The 12,500-nt window shown below is 38.6% G+C and overlaps 1 protein-coding gene and 1 long non-coding RNA gene across 3 annotated transcripts in view; one reads left to right on the top strand and one right to left on the bottom strand.

Moving 5' to 3' along the window:
• The first annotated feature begins 5,049 nt into the window (after window positions 1-5,049).
• LOC146482844 (uncharacterized) lies at window positions 5,050-8,206 on the top strand. Its single transcript, XR_014864029.1, has 2 exons — window positions 5,050-5,647; window positions 5,970-8,206. It is a non-coding gene; the product is annotated as an uncharacterized LOC146482844 (long non-coding RNA).
• LOC146482843 (uncharacterized) overlaps window positions 5,641-12,500 on the bottom strand; it is a 22,981-nt gene continuing 16,121 nt past the window's right edge. For both annotated transcript variants that reach the window (XM_085106649.1, XM_085106650.1), the window contains 2 exons: window positions 10,804-12,402; window positions 5,641-8,864 (listed from right to left, as the gene is read on the bottom strand). In XM_085106649.1, coding sequence (XP_084962775.1) covers window positions 8,455-8,864; window positions 10,804-12,402 — 2,009 coding nt within the window. In that variant the 3' untranslated portion in view covers window positions 5,641-8,454. The remainder of the gene's footprint in view (window positions 8,865-10,803; window positions 12,403-12,500) is intronic.

The raw sequence follows: 12,500 nt of genomic DNA, 5'->3' as shown, positions 1-12,500 counted from the left end.
AGTATATGGCCATTGACTTTGAAATTTGTTGTTGTTGTTGTTGTTGTTTCTTTTGTTAAATGCTTTTTTTTTATTCACTGAACTCTAATATTAACAAGTGACTTTTGAGCATTCACGGTTGTATTCAGTATGGAACATTCTGACCGTCAGTTGACTCTGTGATTTTGTGAGTTTCGCTCATCTCACCAGCAAGTATGTGTGCCACCATTGCGTAGATCAGTTTTGAATTTTATTACCTTTCATCAAACGTGTCCCTTTTCGGACTTCATATACGTAGTATCACACAGTGACTGCGGCATGCAAATCTGAATTGAACAAATGAAAAAACTGAGAGTTCAATTGCATCAGATGTCTGATTTAGAAGTAAATGAACTTGAGGTTTTGAGACTGGTCTGGCACTAGTTATTATGGCCTCTGACCAGATAGAGTCCCTCCACAAGGTGATGGTCAGTTCAGGGACTCTAGTACAAACATCCCGAATTTGTGATCACACTTTGTCCCCACCGTTCTCTCACTTTACACTTATAATGGTGAATCTAATAGTTTTGGGTGATTCCGGCCTTGTAAGTTTGGTATAGTGAATCTGCGATCTGGTGTAAACGGAAGTATCCGGGGTATTTTTGCTAAGGTAATCGTTTTGCCGCTGATCGTCTCCAAAGAAATGGCTTTGTGCATACCGTTGGCTATCAATTTAGAAATGCTTAAAGTTGTCATGCAAGTTTTGGAGATATACGTCCGCTCATTTAACATACGTCCGCTCATTTAACCCGCCTTGTGCTCAAGTTGAAGAAAAAAGTTGGCGTACGTTTTTGATTCACGAAAAATTGTTATTTTGCTAACACCAAAATTAAATCCAATTGCACTAGTTCATTACCGGAGTGTGCAAAATTGCAGGTTTCGAATTCAGAGATCAGATTAACAAGCTCTATTGCATACCATCCATTCCGTGGTATAAAGACGACGAAACAAACTAAGGTAATCGCCGACGTGTACATGATCACGGATGGAACTGATAGAGAGAAGGATCGGAGTATGCAAATACAGTAAGCCAAAAGGGCCTGTTCCACAAGAAAATTGAGACAATTTATAACTGATTGTACTTGTAATAATAATAAGGTTAGGCAATTACTGAATCTTAGAAATTAGAGGCCGGGAAGATGTAATGGAGGTTTCAACCATTCCATCTTTCCAGCCCTTCTCGAGAACGTTCTTTGGAAGTGCCAAGGTAATTGCAGAATTGAAAGCAAAATGGTGATAACCACTAAAGCAAGCCCTAGAAGGGCTCTAGGAGCAGTTTTGTGAGTCACAATTTTTCGCGGGCTCGCATCCCTACTTAACTGAAGGAGCAAGTCAATACGATAAACTGACGGCTTTTTTCTATGCAGCTAGTTACACTGTAAAAAAAAAACGTAGACGGCTCACTTCAATTGGTTTTATTGATTTTATGTAGCAATCCATTTTAAGTGAACCGATCAATTGTTACAGCAAAATTATACAGCGGGTGCACATAACATGAAAGAAATAAAAGCGCGATGGAAAATTGAATCCTGACAGCTAGGAAGCAAATTTTTGTACGTTACTGAAATAATAAATCTTGATTAAGGTGGAATTCCATGTCGGTCCTTGTGTATTACTTTCTTTGTAAGGCTTGACTGCAGTTTGTTTGTGAAGGAGCACGAAGACCATTCTTGCATACCAATATCCCTCGGCAACACATGTACACTAAACGATATCAGCGCAACTCTCTCTGCAATCCATGCAATTCTATTCGTGTTTTGGTTTCCTCTAGCTCTATTTTAGAGTTCCGTGATCACCACTATGCCAGGTTATCCATGACGCTAGTCAGATGTACCATATCACCGCAGTCTTCAGGAAAAGTTGTAAACTAATAAGCCCGTAAAGGCCAAATCAATCTTAACAGAATTCAGTAAATCATGGTGAATTAATAAGTACGCATGGGCCATATTGTTGAGGTACAGATCACAAGTGTCCCCGTAATGATCAACACCAGGTAAGACATTCATTCAAAAAAAGAACAAAAAAGCCAATACTGCAAAAACAAGCAACGTCATTCCTTCGAGCAAAGCCGTGGATGAAGACCTGTTCTTTTTTCTTAACTTCTTAATCATGCTGTCTTCTCGATGGGCCTGGGTTTGACCTTTTTTCTTTTTCTTTAGGGTAAGCTTACCGAAGCGTATTGATAAGAAATGTGTATTGTAAAGAAGGGATTGCCGAGTGAATTCAAGTTGCCTTGGAATTGTGGAATTCAGACAGCAGTTAGCGTATATGCCTGGATACCAAAACATGCTTTACTGAATGTTTGCTTTTATGGACATTTACTTCAGCAGGTTTATGAATTCTTTCACTGCTCTGCATGATTTGTTTACCTTAAATACCTAATTATAAGGAAGGCCTCAATCAAACGGTTAAAGTAACCGTCAAATTTTGCCTCGAGAGTAATCAAAACCAAGACTAAAGACAGGTGAAATTAAAATGTAAAAGTTACAATGATGAAAAGCATCAACAAAATAAGATATATAAGTATACTACTACATGAATGATTAGAAACATAGCATTATTTTAAAGGTCCATTTTAACAAAATTGGCATTCCTACCTCTGGCTGGGTGTTATTGGTTTTGTCTATCACAGTTGAATAAGCCAACGGGATTGAAAGGCTACCACTTCAGCAAACAGGCAAGTTTAATTTCAGGCCAATAAGTTAGCTAGTACAACTAGATTCCTTTAAGGGCCAGAGCTACAAGGAAATAAGACAACTGCTCCGAAAATTTAGCCTCTAGATGTGAGGCTTGGTGTATTTTAAAACATGCTTAATTAAGGCTTCTATGTACAGCGTATACATCCAATGCAAAAATGGCTGACATTTTGGCATTGGGTCTATGCCCAGACCAACCATGCAATAACCAGTGTTGTAAACAGAGTCCGTGCGCCCATGGAGGCACCTGCACTGAGCTAATCGACAACGCCAAACACAAGTTTAAATGCACGTGCACGGCTGGATACTTCGGGAAATTTTGCCAGAAACGGAAATCCACGTCTTGTAAGGAGAAACTCCGGAGAAAAAAAACAATTTTTGTCGGGTGTGTACCATTTGTTTAATCCGAGTACCAGTTTTATGTACAAAACCTTCTACGATTTTAATCCGGAGAACAGAAGTATTTGAACCCTTCTGGAGTCTTTCAGCTTGGCTAACAAGAACGAGTTTAAACCCGGAGGCCATTTCATGAGGATTATCAAGTCAACCAAAACCGGTGTTCTTGGAAAAGGTTCCGTTCATCATTATCCCTGATGAAGGCTATCGCTAACCACTCTACGCATGTCCGAGCCACATGCAACTTTAACAGTAAAGGACTCAACTATACCGACTACATGAGGGCTAAATTGAGCGACATCAACATAATGGATTCTGAGGTGATGAGCGGATGCAAAAGATACGAATACATAAATACCAGGAGATATGGATGCAACAACTGTACCGCTTTTTATTTCCAAGGAAAATCTTGGCATGCTCACGTCGACTCGTATTTATCGAATGGAGAATGTAAAACTACCTTTCCAGACGCAGTGCAAGATGGTCTCGGCGTGTACGAAACAGTCAATAGTGCACATAGATGCTCCTCAAGTCACAATTCTACTACTCAGTGGTGGTTTGTAGAAGCATAGGGGTGTTTAAGGTTGTAAATTCCTTAAACGTGATTTCATATACCGATGGACAGAAGGAGAGAAAGTCCATCGACAATTATAATCAGTGACGAACAAAACCATACGAACAATTTTAAAAATTAGTGTCAATGAAACACCGTTCTTGTTCTTGTTGTCGTTGCTGCTGTTGATGATGTTTACTTCCTTTTTATTTTTTTGACCGAGCAAATAAAACAGGCTGTAGCTCGCTGATTCAACATCACATTCATTGTAGGTAAAACAAAATTTAGACAACACCAACATGATTTCATGTCCCTTTCCTTTTCTTTAGGCAGATATTGAGAGTTTTCCAAAAAATTAGGGGAATGTTACCTACCCACCCCACCTCCCACCAAAAAAAAATTAAATTAAAAAAAAAAAAAGAGAGGAATCTCGAAGAAAATAATTGCATTGTTAAGTGCCGAGCAAACGGGCAACGGCTAATCCCGAGCGGGCACGATTAGAAATCGCAATGAAGCGACTTACATGCTGTAATATTTTGGGGTCAGGATTTCCTCTGGAATAAAGGTTAGTTTTGAAAATATTGCTAGTGAACTTCTTTCGGATTGTACTCTAATTTAGAAGATCACAGTTGCATGTGTGTAGTAGTCTAAAACTGAGTTTACTGGAAAGTTTTTGACTCAGTTCAGGCAATGCGATGCTCGCTCACGAAACGTGTTTAAATATCTCGGTTATTGTATAAAACAAATAGATTCCATTTTGCTGTGGGTCTGTACTCTGGTAACGCACAGAGGAAGTCAAACGTGGTAAGAACATCAGTCACGCTACTCGCCTGCGGCTCCTAGCGTACTTCTTTGTTCTCACCACGTTTTGGCGTTATCAAAGTACAGTCGCACAGCAAAATGGAATATTTTTATTTGTTACTAGAAACCCTCAATTCGTTATTTCAACCGTTTGTGTAACTTCAAATCCGCCAAAGTACAGTATGTGATTAACCCGTAGCTAACAGCACCCCATATGGTTAAGACACCGAAACACTAAAGGCCGATTTAGACGGTACAACGTTTGCTTACGACTGTCGCGTGCGATTTCTAGAGAGCACGCTGTTCTCGTCATGCAAAAAATCGCATACAACTCTCCTCATTCAACATTTCCTATACCTACAATTGTCATAGGATTCTGAAACAAGTTTTAAAATGCTACGACATTTTTTGTGACGTGCGAAAGTCGTAAGCGAGTTGTAAGGTTGATCTATACGAAACAATTCGTGTCGTAATCCTGTCGTAAGCTTGTCGCATGCGACAAAGTCGTACCGTGTAAATCGCCCTTAGAGACTTGTCAGATATCAGCAGGGGGGAGGGATGGGGATGAAATGAAAGGATGGGAATTAAAATGTCCCGACCCTCCCTTGGAACTCGTCATAAAATTTCAAGACCCTCCCCGTTGATAAATAAAATGTCCGAATTCTATATACAGTGGTAAAAGGAAAATGATTCAGTACTTTTAATAAAGGAAACTTGAATTAAAACCTGCGTATAAACAGTTGTATATAAAGGCAATCACTTCCATCGTCATTCCATACTGGATATTAAAACACATTTCAAGCCGACTGAAACCTTTGAATACACGCATTTTCCCTCTAGCCACCCAACAGTTGCCAAACCAATCACAATTCAGAAGTCACGATTGGTTTTGGTTTTCCTTCCCGCTTGTAAGAAAAAGTAATGATTGCGCAAAATGCACTTGATCTATGTAAACATTTATGCATTCGTGAGACAGGAAGAATATTGGGCGATTGATTTCGCGAACATCTTTGAGACGTTGAAGGAAATGACAAGGATACGTCTAAAACAGTCTCTACACACAAAGACTTTTCATGTGAATATTACAGCTTCAGGTTCACAGGCTTTATTTAATGCTTCTCTTATTTTACAATTTATCTTCTTTAAGTCCCTACAGTTATATTACCAAATGTTACCTAAAAAAGTATTAATGGAGCCTTTTGTATACGCTCCAGCAAGGATGCTAGGTAACTGGGCAAACGTTCTCTTCTTAAAGTTCCTACAGCTATATTACCAAATGTCACCTATAAAGAATTAATGGAGACTATTGTATACGCTCCAGCAAGCATGCTAGGTAACTGGGCAAACGTTCTCTTCTTAAAGTTCCTACAGTTATATAACCAAATGTCACTTATAAAGAATTAATGGAGCCTTTTGTATACGCTCCAGCAAGCATGATAGGTAACTGGGCAAACGTTCTCTTTTTAAAGTTCCTACAGTTATATTACCAAATGTCTCCTATAAAGAATTAATGGAGCCTTTTGTATACGCTCCAGCAAGCATGCTAGGTAACTGGAGAAACGTTATCTTCTCAGTTACTACAGTTATATTACCAAATGTCATCTAAGATGCATTAATGGAGCCTTTTGTACACGATACAACGAGCATGCTAGGTAACTGAAGAAACGTTATCTTCTCAAAGTTATATTACCAAATTTTATCTAAAAGGCATTAATCGAGCCCTTCGGCACACGCTCCAGTAAACATGCTTGGTAAGTGGACAAACGTTATTTACGTTCCTGTAGTTATATTACCAAATGTTATCTAAAAAAGCATCAGCCAAGCCTTAAATTGTACACGCTCCAGCAAGTATGCTAGGTAACTGGACAGAAGATATTTAAGTTCGTACAGTTATATTACCAAAATTATTTTAAAGCCATTAATTGAGCCTTATGTACAAGCTCCAACAAGAATGCTTGATAACTGGACAAACGCAAAAACAGGGTTTCTAGGACGGATCTCAACAGTAATCCAACCAAACGGCTAGACGATGAGAATTACTGAATCACCAAAACCCAACTGTTCCACCGCGTTTGCAAACGACTTATTAGTTGGAGTTTAATAAGAACCTGAGCTGTTTAATATAAGGAAAAAAACTGTTAAGTGCTTATTTTAAAATTCCTACAGTGGAACCTCTACCTTTAAACACTCACATGATACGGACACCTCTGAATGACAGGTGGTATATTACGGACAGTTGACTTGGTCCCAACAGACCAAATCAACATGTCAACCCTCCATCTAGACTAGAAAATTCATAATGCGAACAATCCGTTATGTCTTTTTGGGTAGATTGAAACATTAGGACTGTATAACAAAACCTCACTGCTAGTATATTTATCCATTTAGAACGACTCGACACAAAATGAGACCATTAACACTATTTCCAGATGCAATTTTGCGTGATAGTAAGTTTGCCCTCCTTTTCTTGTGGCAAACGTTTACGTACTCGCCCATTTGTGCCCCTTGTAAGTTTCCTAAAAACAATTCCCTAGGCATGAACCTCATTTTGCGTCCGTTGCTGTAGGCAGTCCCAGTGATTAGCTACAAAAATTAACTTCATTGGTTCCTTAAGTACTAATGTCCCACGGCAATATATATATTGTACCTTCTTGTTTCTAACAGTCTACAAATCATTAAATATCAACTAGTAGATCAACATTTTCCTTATTTTAAATTTTGGGTTTAGGGTAAACACAAACCTAAAATGACCAAACGGCCACCTAACTTATCTAATAATGAGGAGCTTTAGTAGCAACGACGACGACGTCAACGAGAACTTCAGAAAACACTGGCTCTGTACGTGCATTATACACTTTGGTACATTTCTTTGCCGTCCTCTGCAAAACAACAACGTAAAATGACGCCTGTCTTAAGCTTGATGATTATTTTTTTTCTCTTTCTAAACTTGAAAGCTGCCCGTACGACGTTAGCTCCTAGATAGTTCGGCCACATTACAAAACACCGCGAATGTAATTTTGAAGTTCCGCTTTCGTTGGCGTCGTCGTTGTCTCTGCTGAGGTCCCTATTTTACCTTCTACACCACACCGTTTCCCTGGTTACATTAAGGGTGCAGCCTGACCTGTGTCTAAACGAATCAATATTCACTTTAGTTGATAAATTACGTAAAGATAAATGAACTTAAGTGGTTTTTGTTAATATTCATTTATCCACTTAAGATTTCTTTTTATGTTATCTACTAAATCTTTACTTTTTTGTTATTTACTTAATCTTTCCTTTTTGTGTTATCTACTAAATCTTTTCTCTCTATGTCACCTACTAAATCCTTTCTTTTATGTTATCTGCCAAATCTTTTCTTTTTATGTTATCTACGGCTAAATCTTTCCTTTTTATCAGCCACTTTACAGGCGATTTACTCTTATGCGAGGTAGCTCATCCCATAACTCATTAGTTAGCACGCTGCAGAGAATGTATATTTTATTATCACGTAGTGTGTGCTTTTTCCCATTGTTATTTATTCCGATTCGCTACTACTAAAATCATTCATAACCTGAATTTTGTTTATTTATGGACTTATGTATCAGTAATCATAATGGTACTCGTTAGGAATAATTGTGACACACTTGATTATTGAAATTATTTCACCTGGATTTTACTCACTGATTTGTAATTCATGTCGGGATCGGTAAATAGGTGTCTATCTTCCTCAGGGAGATTTTTTATAATAACTTTGGCAATGTGATCTAGACCCCGCTCTTTCGACGTACTTAAATCTCCAAATTATTTTAGAGTAGGGTGAGATCTGGATACCGTTTAACAATTTTAAAAACTTAAGTCTGTCATTTTTTTTTTTTTTTTTTGCCAAAGTGAAGAGAAAAGAACATGAAAAAAAAAAAGCAAAATAAAACAAAATAACAAGCAAACCAACAATAAAGAACAAAACCAAAAAAAAAAAAAAAACGAAAAACAGTTACATTTCATTTGCTTGACTCAAAGTGCAGTATCGTATGATTTTGTTGGCTTCGTGGTGTGGATACTGACGACGGTGATATGAGCATGGGATTCAGAGCTGCCGTGGCTGGAACATCCACCATCTTCTTTGCTTGACGGAATACGACTTGATTCTCCGTCAGGAATTTCATTTCCCGCCAAGTTTGAGTCTGGCTCTTCCTCCAGGGTAAAATTTACAATGCCGCTATCTTTTAGTGTGCTGGTTATTGACGGCATGTTAATCTTACCAGTTTGGATCTGCTGTTTCAGGACGTTTGCTCCAGCCAGTCCTCGAATCTCGCCCTGCAGTTCATTCAGAGGTAGCAACAGGGCGAGACAGCAGGAGAGGGACCATTTAGGATTTTTTCGCCATTCTTTCAAGTAGCAGTACATGTATATAATGTACTGGACTGAAAAGACAAAATAGGCCAGATTACTTAAAATTGCAATGTGAAAGTCAAAGAATTGTTTTCTAGGATTATAAAATTAGGGAAGCATCACACTTCTCGTTTTTTTTTTTTCTGCTATTCATTATTTAGACGTCAATAAATTATGGAAATTTCCACAGTTCCTCAGAGCTATCATGGCGCATGGGCAATTTTGGTTACGTTTTGAAACAAGGGTTTGCATGGGGTTAAACGGATAGCGTAGCACTGGCCAAATTTTTAACTGTCAGTTGAGAATTGGCAAAGCTGAGAAACTTTTATTAACTGTTACCTATATGAGATGTCTAAACTTTGTATGAGTATAGTACTTGTAGATTTTTATTTGCAAAAAAAACTGTGTGGTTAATGCTTGCAGAATAAGAAGCCATCGAAGATGGCTGGGAGCTCCTCACAAGTTTGTCAAGAAGTGTTGTGGTCGCTACATGATGATATTTAGTGTTCGTGAAGTCTCAGAGGAGATTGGAATTGCTTGAAAGTTATTCGGAAATCTTCGGACGATGCTTGATGTTGTCCGATCTGCCAATGAGAAAAGGCTTAAAAGAATGCACATATATCATTTTTTTCAAAAAACATATGGTGTGCATCCGTAAGCAGCCACTAATCATAAAAAGCTATCATTCACCGGCAATTAACTTACTCAGGACAAAAATACTTTCTCCTTACCACCTTTTATCAGGGCTCAATGCGTTTTAAAAAAATGGGCTTAGACAACTTTATTCAGTCCTCCCTTCATCCTAGTCAGTCACGGCTTTGATGTTGTAAATATTGCGATCTACGTGTGAAAAGTTCAGCGGTACTACTTGTAAAAAGAGTATTTGTGTTCTCAACCATTTCATACAATTTACGATACTTTCGCTTTTTATCCTTATTAATCAGTTTCATCCTCAATTTTCGAGCGAGCAGTGCTTTGCTCTTACAGAAATGTAAGCAACATATTCGTGCCAACGCTTAAAGAATATGGAATATTTGTATGCAGTAATGGAAATATTTACAGAATATTTTATATTACTGAATATTTGTATGAACATGGAATATTTAAAACCACGTTTTCGTGTCCCATTTTTTCTTTGTCATAGACCACAGAAAACCAATAACATTTCACGTCGCTTTACACAACAAGCCATGATGACATAAAATAAAACCCTTTCACCGATGGTACCTTGTTTAACCCAAATCACGTCGAGTACAAACGTACATGTTTACGATCGCCTTCGAAATGTAGTGCATACATATCAAGAATAAAATCATAAAATAATACACGACCTAGCGGTCTGTATTTAGTCCGCCGGCAGACTACTGAGGCTTCTAACACGCTTGATGGAGTAAAATGTCGGCGAATAGGTTTGAAAAGCCCTACAAACTATGAAATATCATTTCCTCAACACAAGGGATAACCATCAAGATGTTACAATGATGAATTAAGCAGACGGTTTGTGGTACAAATTTGCGAGAAAAATCGTAAACAGAACATAATTAATTCATGAAATAAAACCACTGATAAATTAAGAACGTCTTGATGATCAATGAAGACCGGAATGTGTTATATTACACAGCATGGAACAGAATTCTAATTCACCGTGTAAAAATCCTTGAATTTCTATGTAAGAGAGAATGGTGGATATTCTTGTCGAGGCCCTCAAAGCATAGTGGGTAAGATCCTCTAAAATCTCTTACAGATAGGTAAAAAATAAATAAAGAAAGAAAAATAACATTTGGAGTTGTCAAAATTTTGTCGGCATGGCAACAGTAAGCCACGTCATCAAAAAATTGTTATACCAAATTGTTAGCCAGCTGATACATTTTAAGAAAAGTGTTTGATTTGGTATTTAAAACGTTATCACCACCCCACTTTTTTTTCCAGGCTGAACAAGATAAAAGCTGATCGACAAAAATGCTTTCTTACCTATTAGAAGGACGATCACTAAAGCGTTTGCTACAACCACCAGTAACTGGAACACGATGTTATCCAGGACACGGTCAACAGATGTAGGGATGTTTTCGCCGGGAATCTTACTCACAGCCCCTATTCCCAAGTTGACGAAAGTGACCACTAGCGATGTTTGCATTAACCTGTTCTCGAACAGATCTACCACTGGCTTTTGCAGGGCAAAGATAACTGCGTAAATGCCTGATGTGATGGAAGCGATTCCTGCATAGGACCTGCTCTCACTGCCGATTAGGATTAAACCAGATGTCAGGATAACCTTGCGGGCTATGTCAACAAGTTCCCAATACCATACTTCAGGCCTGTAATTTTCAAACAGGAATCGTAATCCTGTTAGCGATTCAGTGCTTTTTGCTTCATTGTCGTCGTCGCAACTTTCACCATCGTCCTCGTTTCCGATACTTCCCAGCGCCTTTCTTTGTCTCCAGAGGATGAGAAATGATGCAGCTGGCACAAGAATCACGTAACCAACGGCAACGTATCCGACGTTAACTAAACGCTTGTATCTTGAACTATCACAGTTCATGCCAAAGTCCACCTTTAAATATCTGGTACAATCATCCTCTTCATCATCGTTGCAAAGAGTACGACAAGCGAGAGGGAGTACTGCTGCTGTTTTAGAACAAGTGCTGAGGTAGGTAACATATAGGATGAAAAAGACGTTTCTGTAGATCAACTCTTTCGTCTGAGACATTTTCACGGCTTTCTGTCGGTCATCCAATGAGGAACGCAAGAGGTATAACTTTCTGATTCCATAAACAGATAGTGAAAGGATGATGACTGCAGCATTCACTGTTAGTATGGCAAACAGATCTCCAAATGCATCGATTTTCAATTCTGGGAAGAAGCAGTGAACAGGCGCAATCTGGAACACGTTGAACTGTAGCATCTGAGAATATTTTCCGATGTAGGCAAGATAGTCGGGCCATTTAATGTATGCAAATGCTTCAAGCAGTCCAAAAGTTACTTGGTAGAAGCCAATTACGATTTTGAGCCGCCCAAGAAGAATGTCCACTGAAGAACGCTTGAGATTCTTTCTGCTTTTCTTTTTGCTTGACCATGCCAAGATAGCGGTTATTATGATAATGACTGCTGCCAAGATGGAAAGTTGCCCGATCATCCATGCTTTTGTTGGGCACTGTTTGCATGTTTTAAGTTGTTTGTAGAAGCCATCACTGCATATTTCACACAATGGACCTTTGTATCCCTTGCCGCAGTTAGAATCTATACCTCCAGTACAAGATTCTTGGCGGGGACATCTGTGAGGTTTTGGTAAGGCGTATGGGTACTTTGTTAATGTCCGATTGGGTAGGGAGCCATCCATGTGTGCATTATCTTCAGCAGAGACATTGAGGACATTGCTTGTGAATTCTTTATAAACATGTTTGTGTGTTCCATTTTTCCAGTACCACCAGAAACCAGATTTTAAAGTTGCAAAGTCATCGGCACATTCTAAACCACTACTACATGGTTCGCATTCCCCAAACAGATCCGTCCGACGAAACGAATGCAGACATTTGCAAGCTCGAAATCCAGCAAAAGAGCTAGTGTCAGTTCCTGTTTACGAAAAATAAACAAATTTTAGTTATTGATATGCTTACCCATGCATATCTGTTTGTCTCTGTCTGTATATGTTTTTGAAGTGGCTTACAATT

Source organism: Pavona decussata, unplaced genomic scaffold (assembly GCF_977016875.1).
Source record: "Pavona decussata unplaced genomic scaffold, jaPavDecu1.1 SCAFFOLD_42, whole genome shotgun sequence".
NCBI classification, from domain to species: domain Eukaryota; kingdom Metazoa; phylum Cnidaria; class Anthozoa; order Scleractinia; family Agariciidae; genus Pavona; species Pavona decussata.
This window is presented reverse-complemented; position numbering and strand designations above follow the sequence as displayed.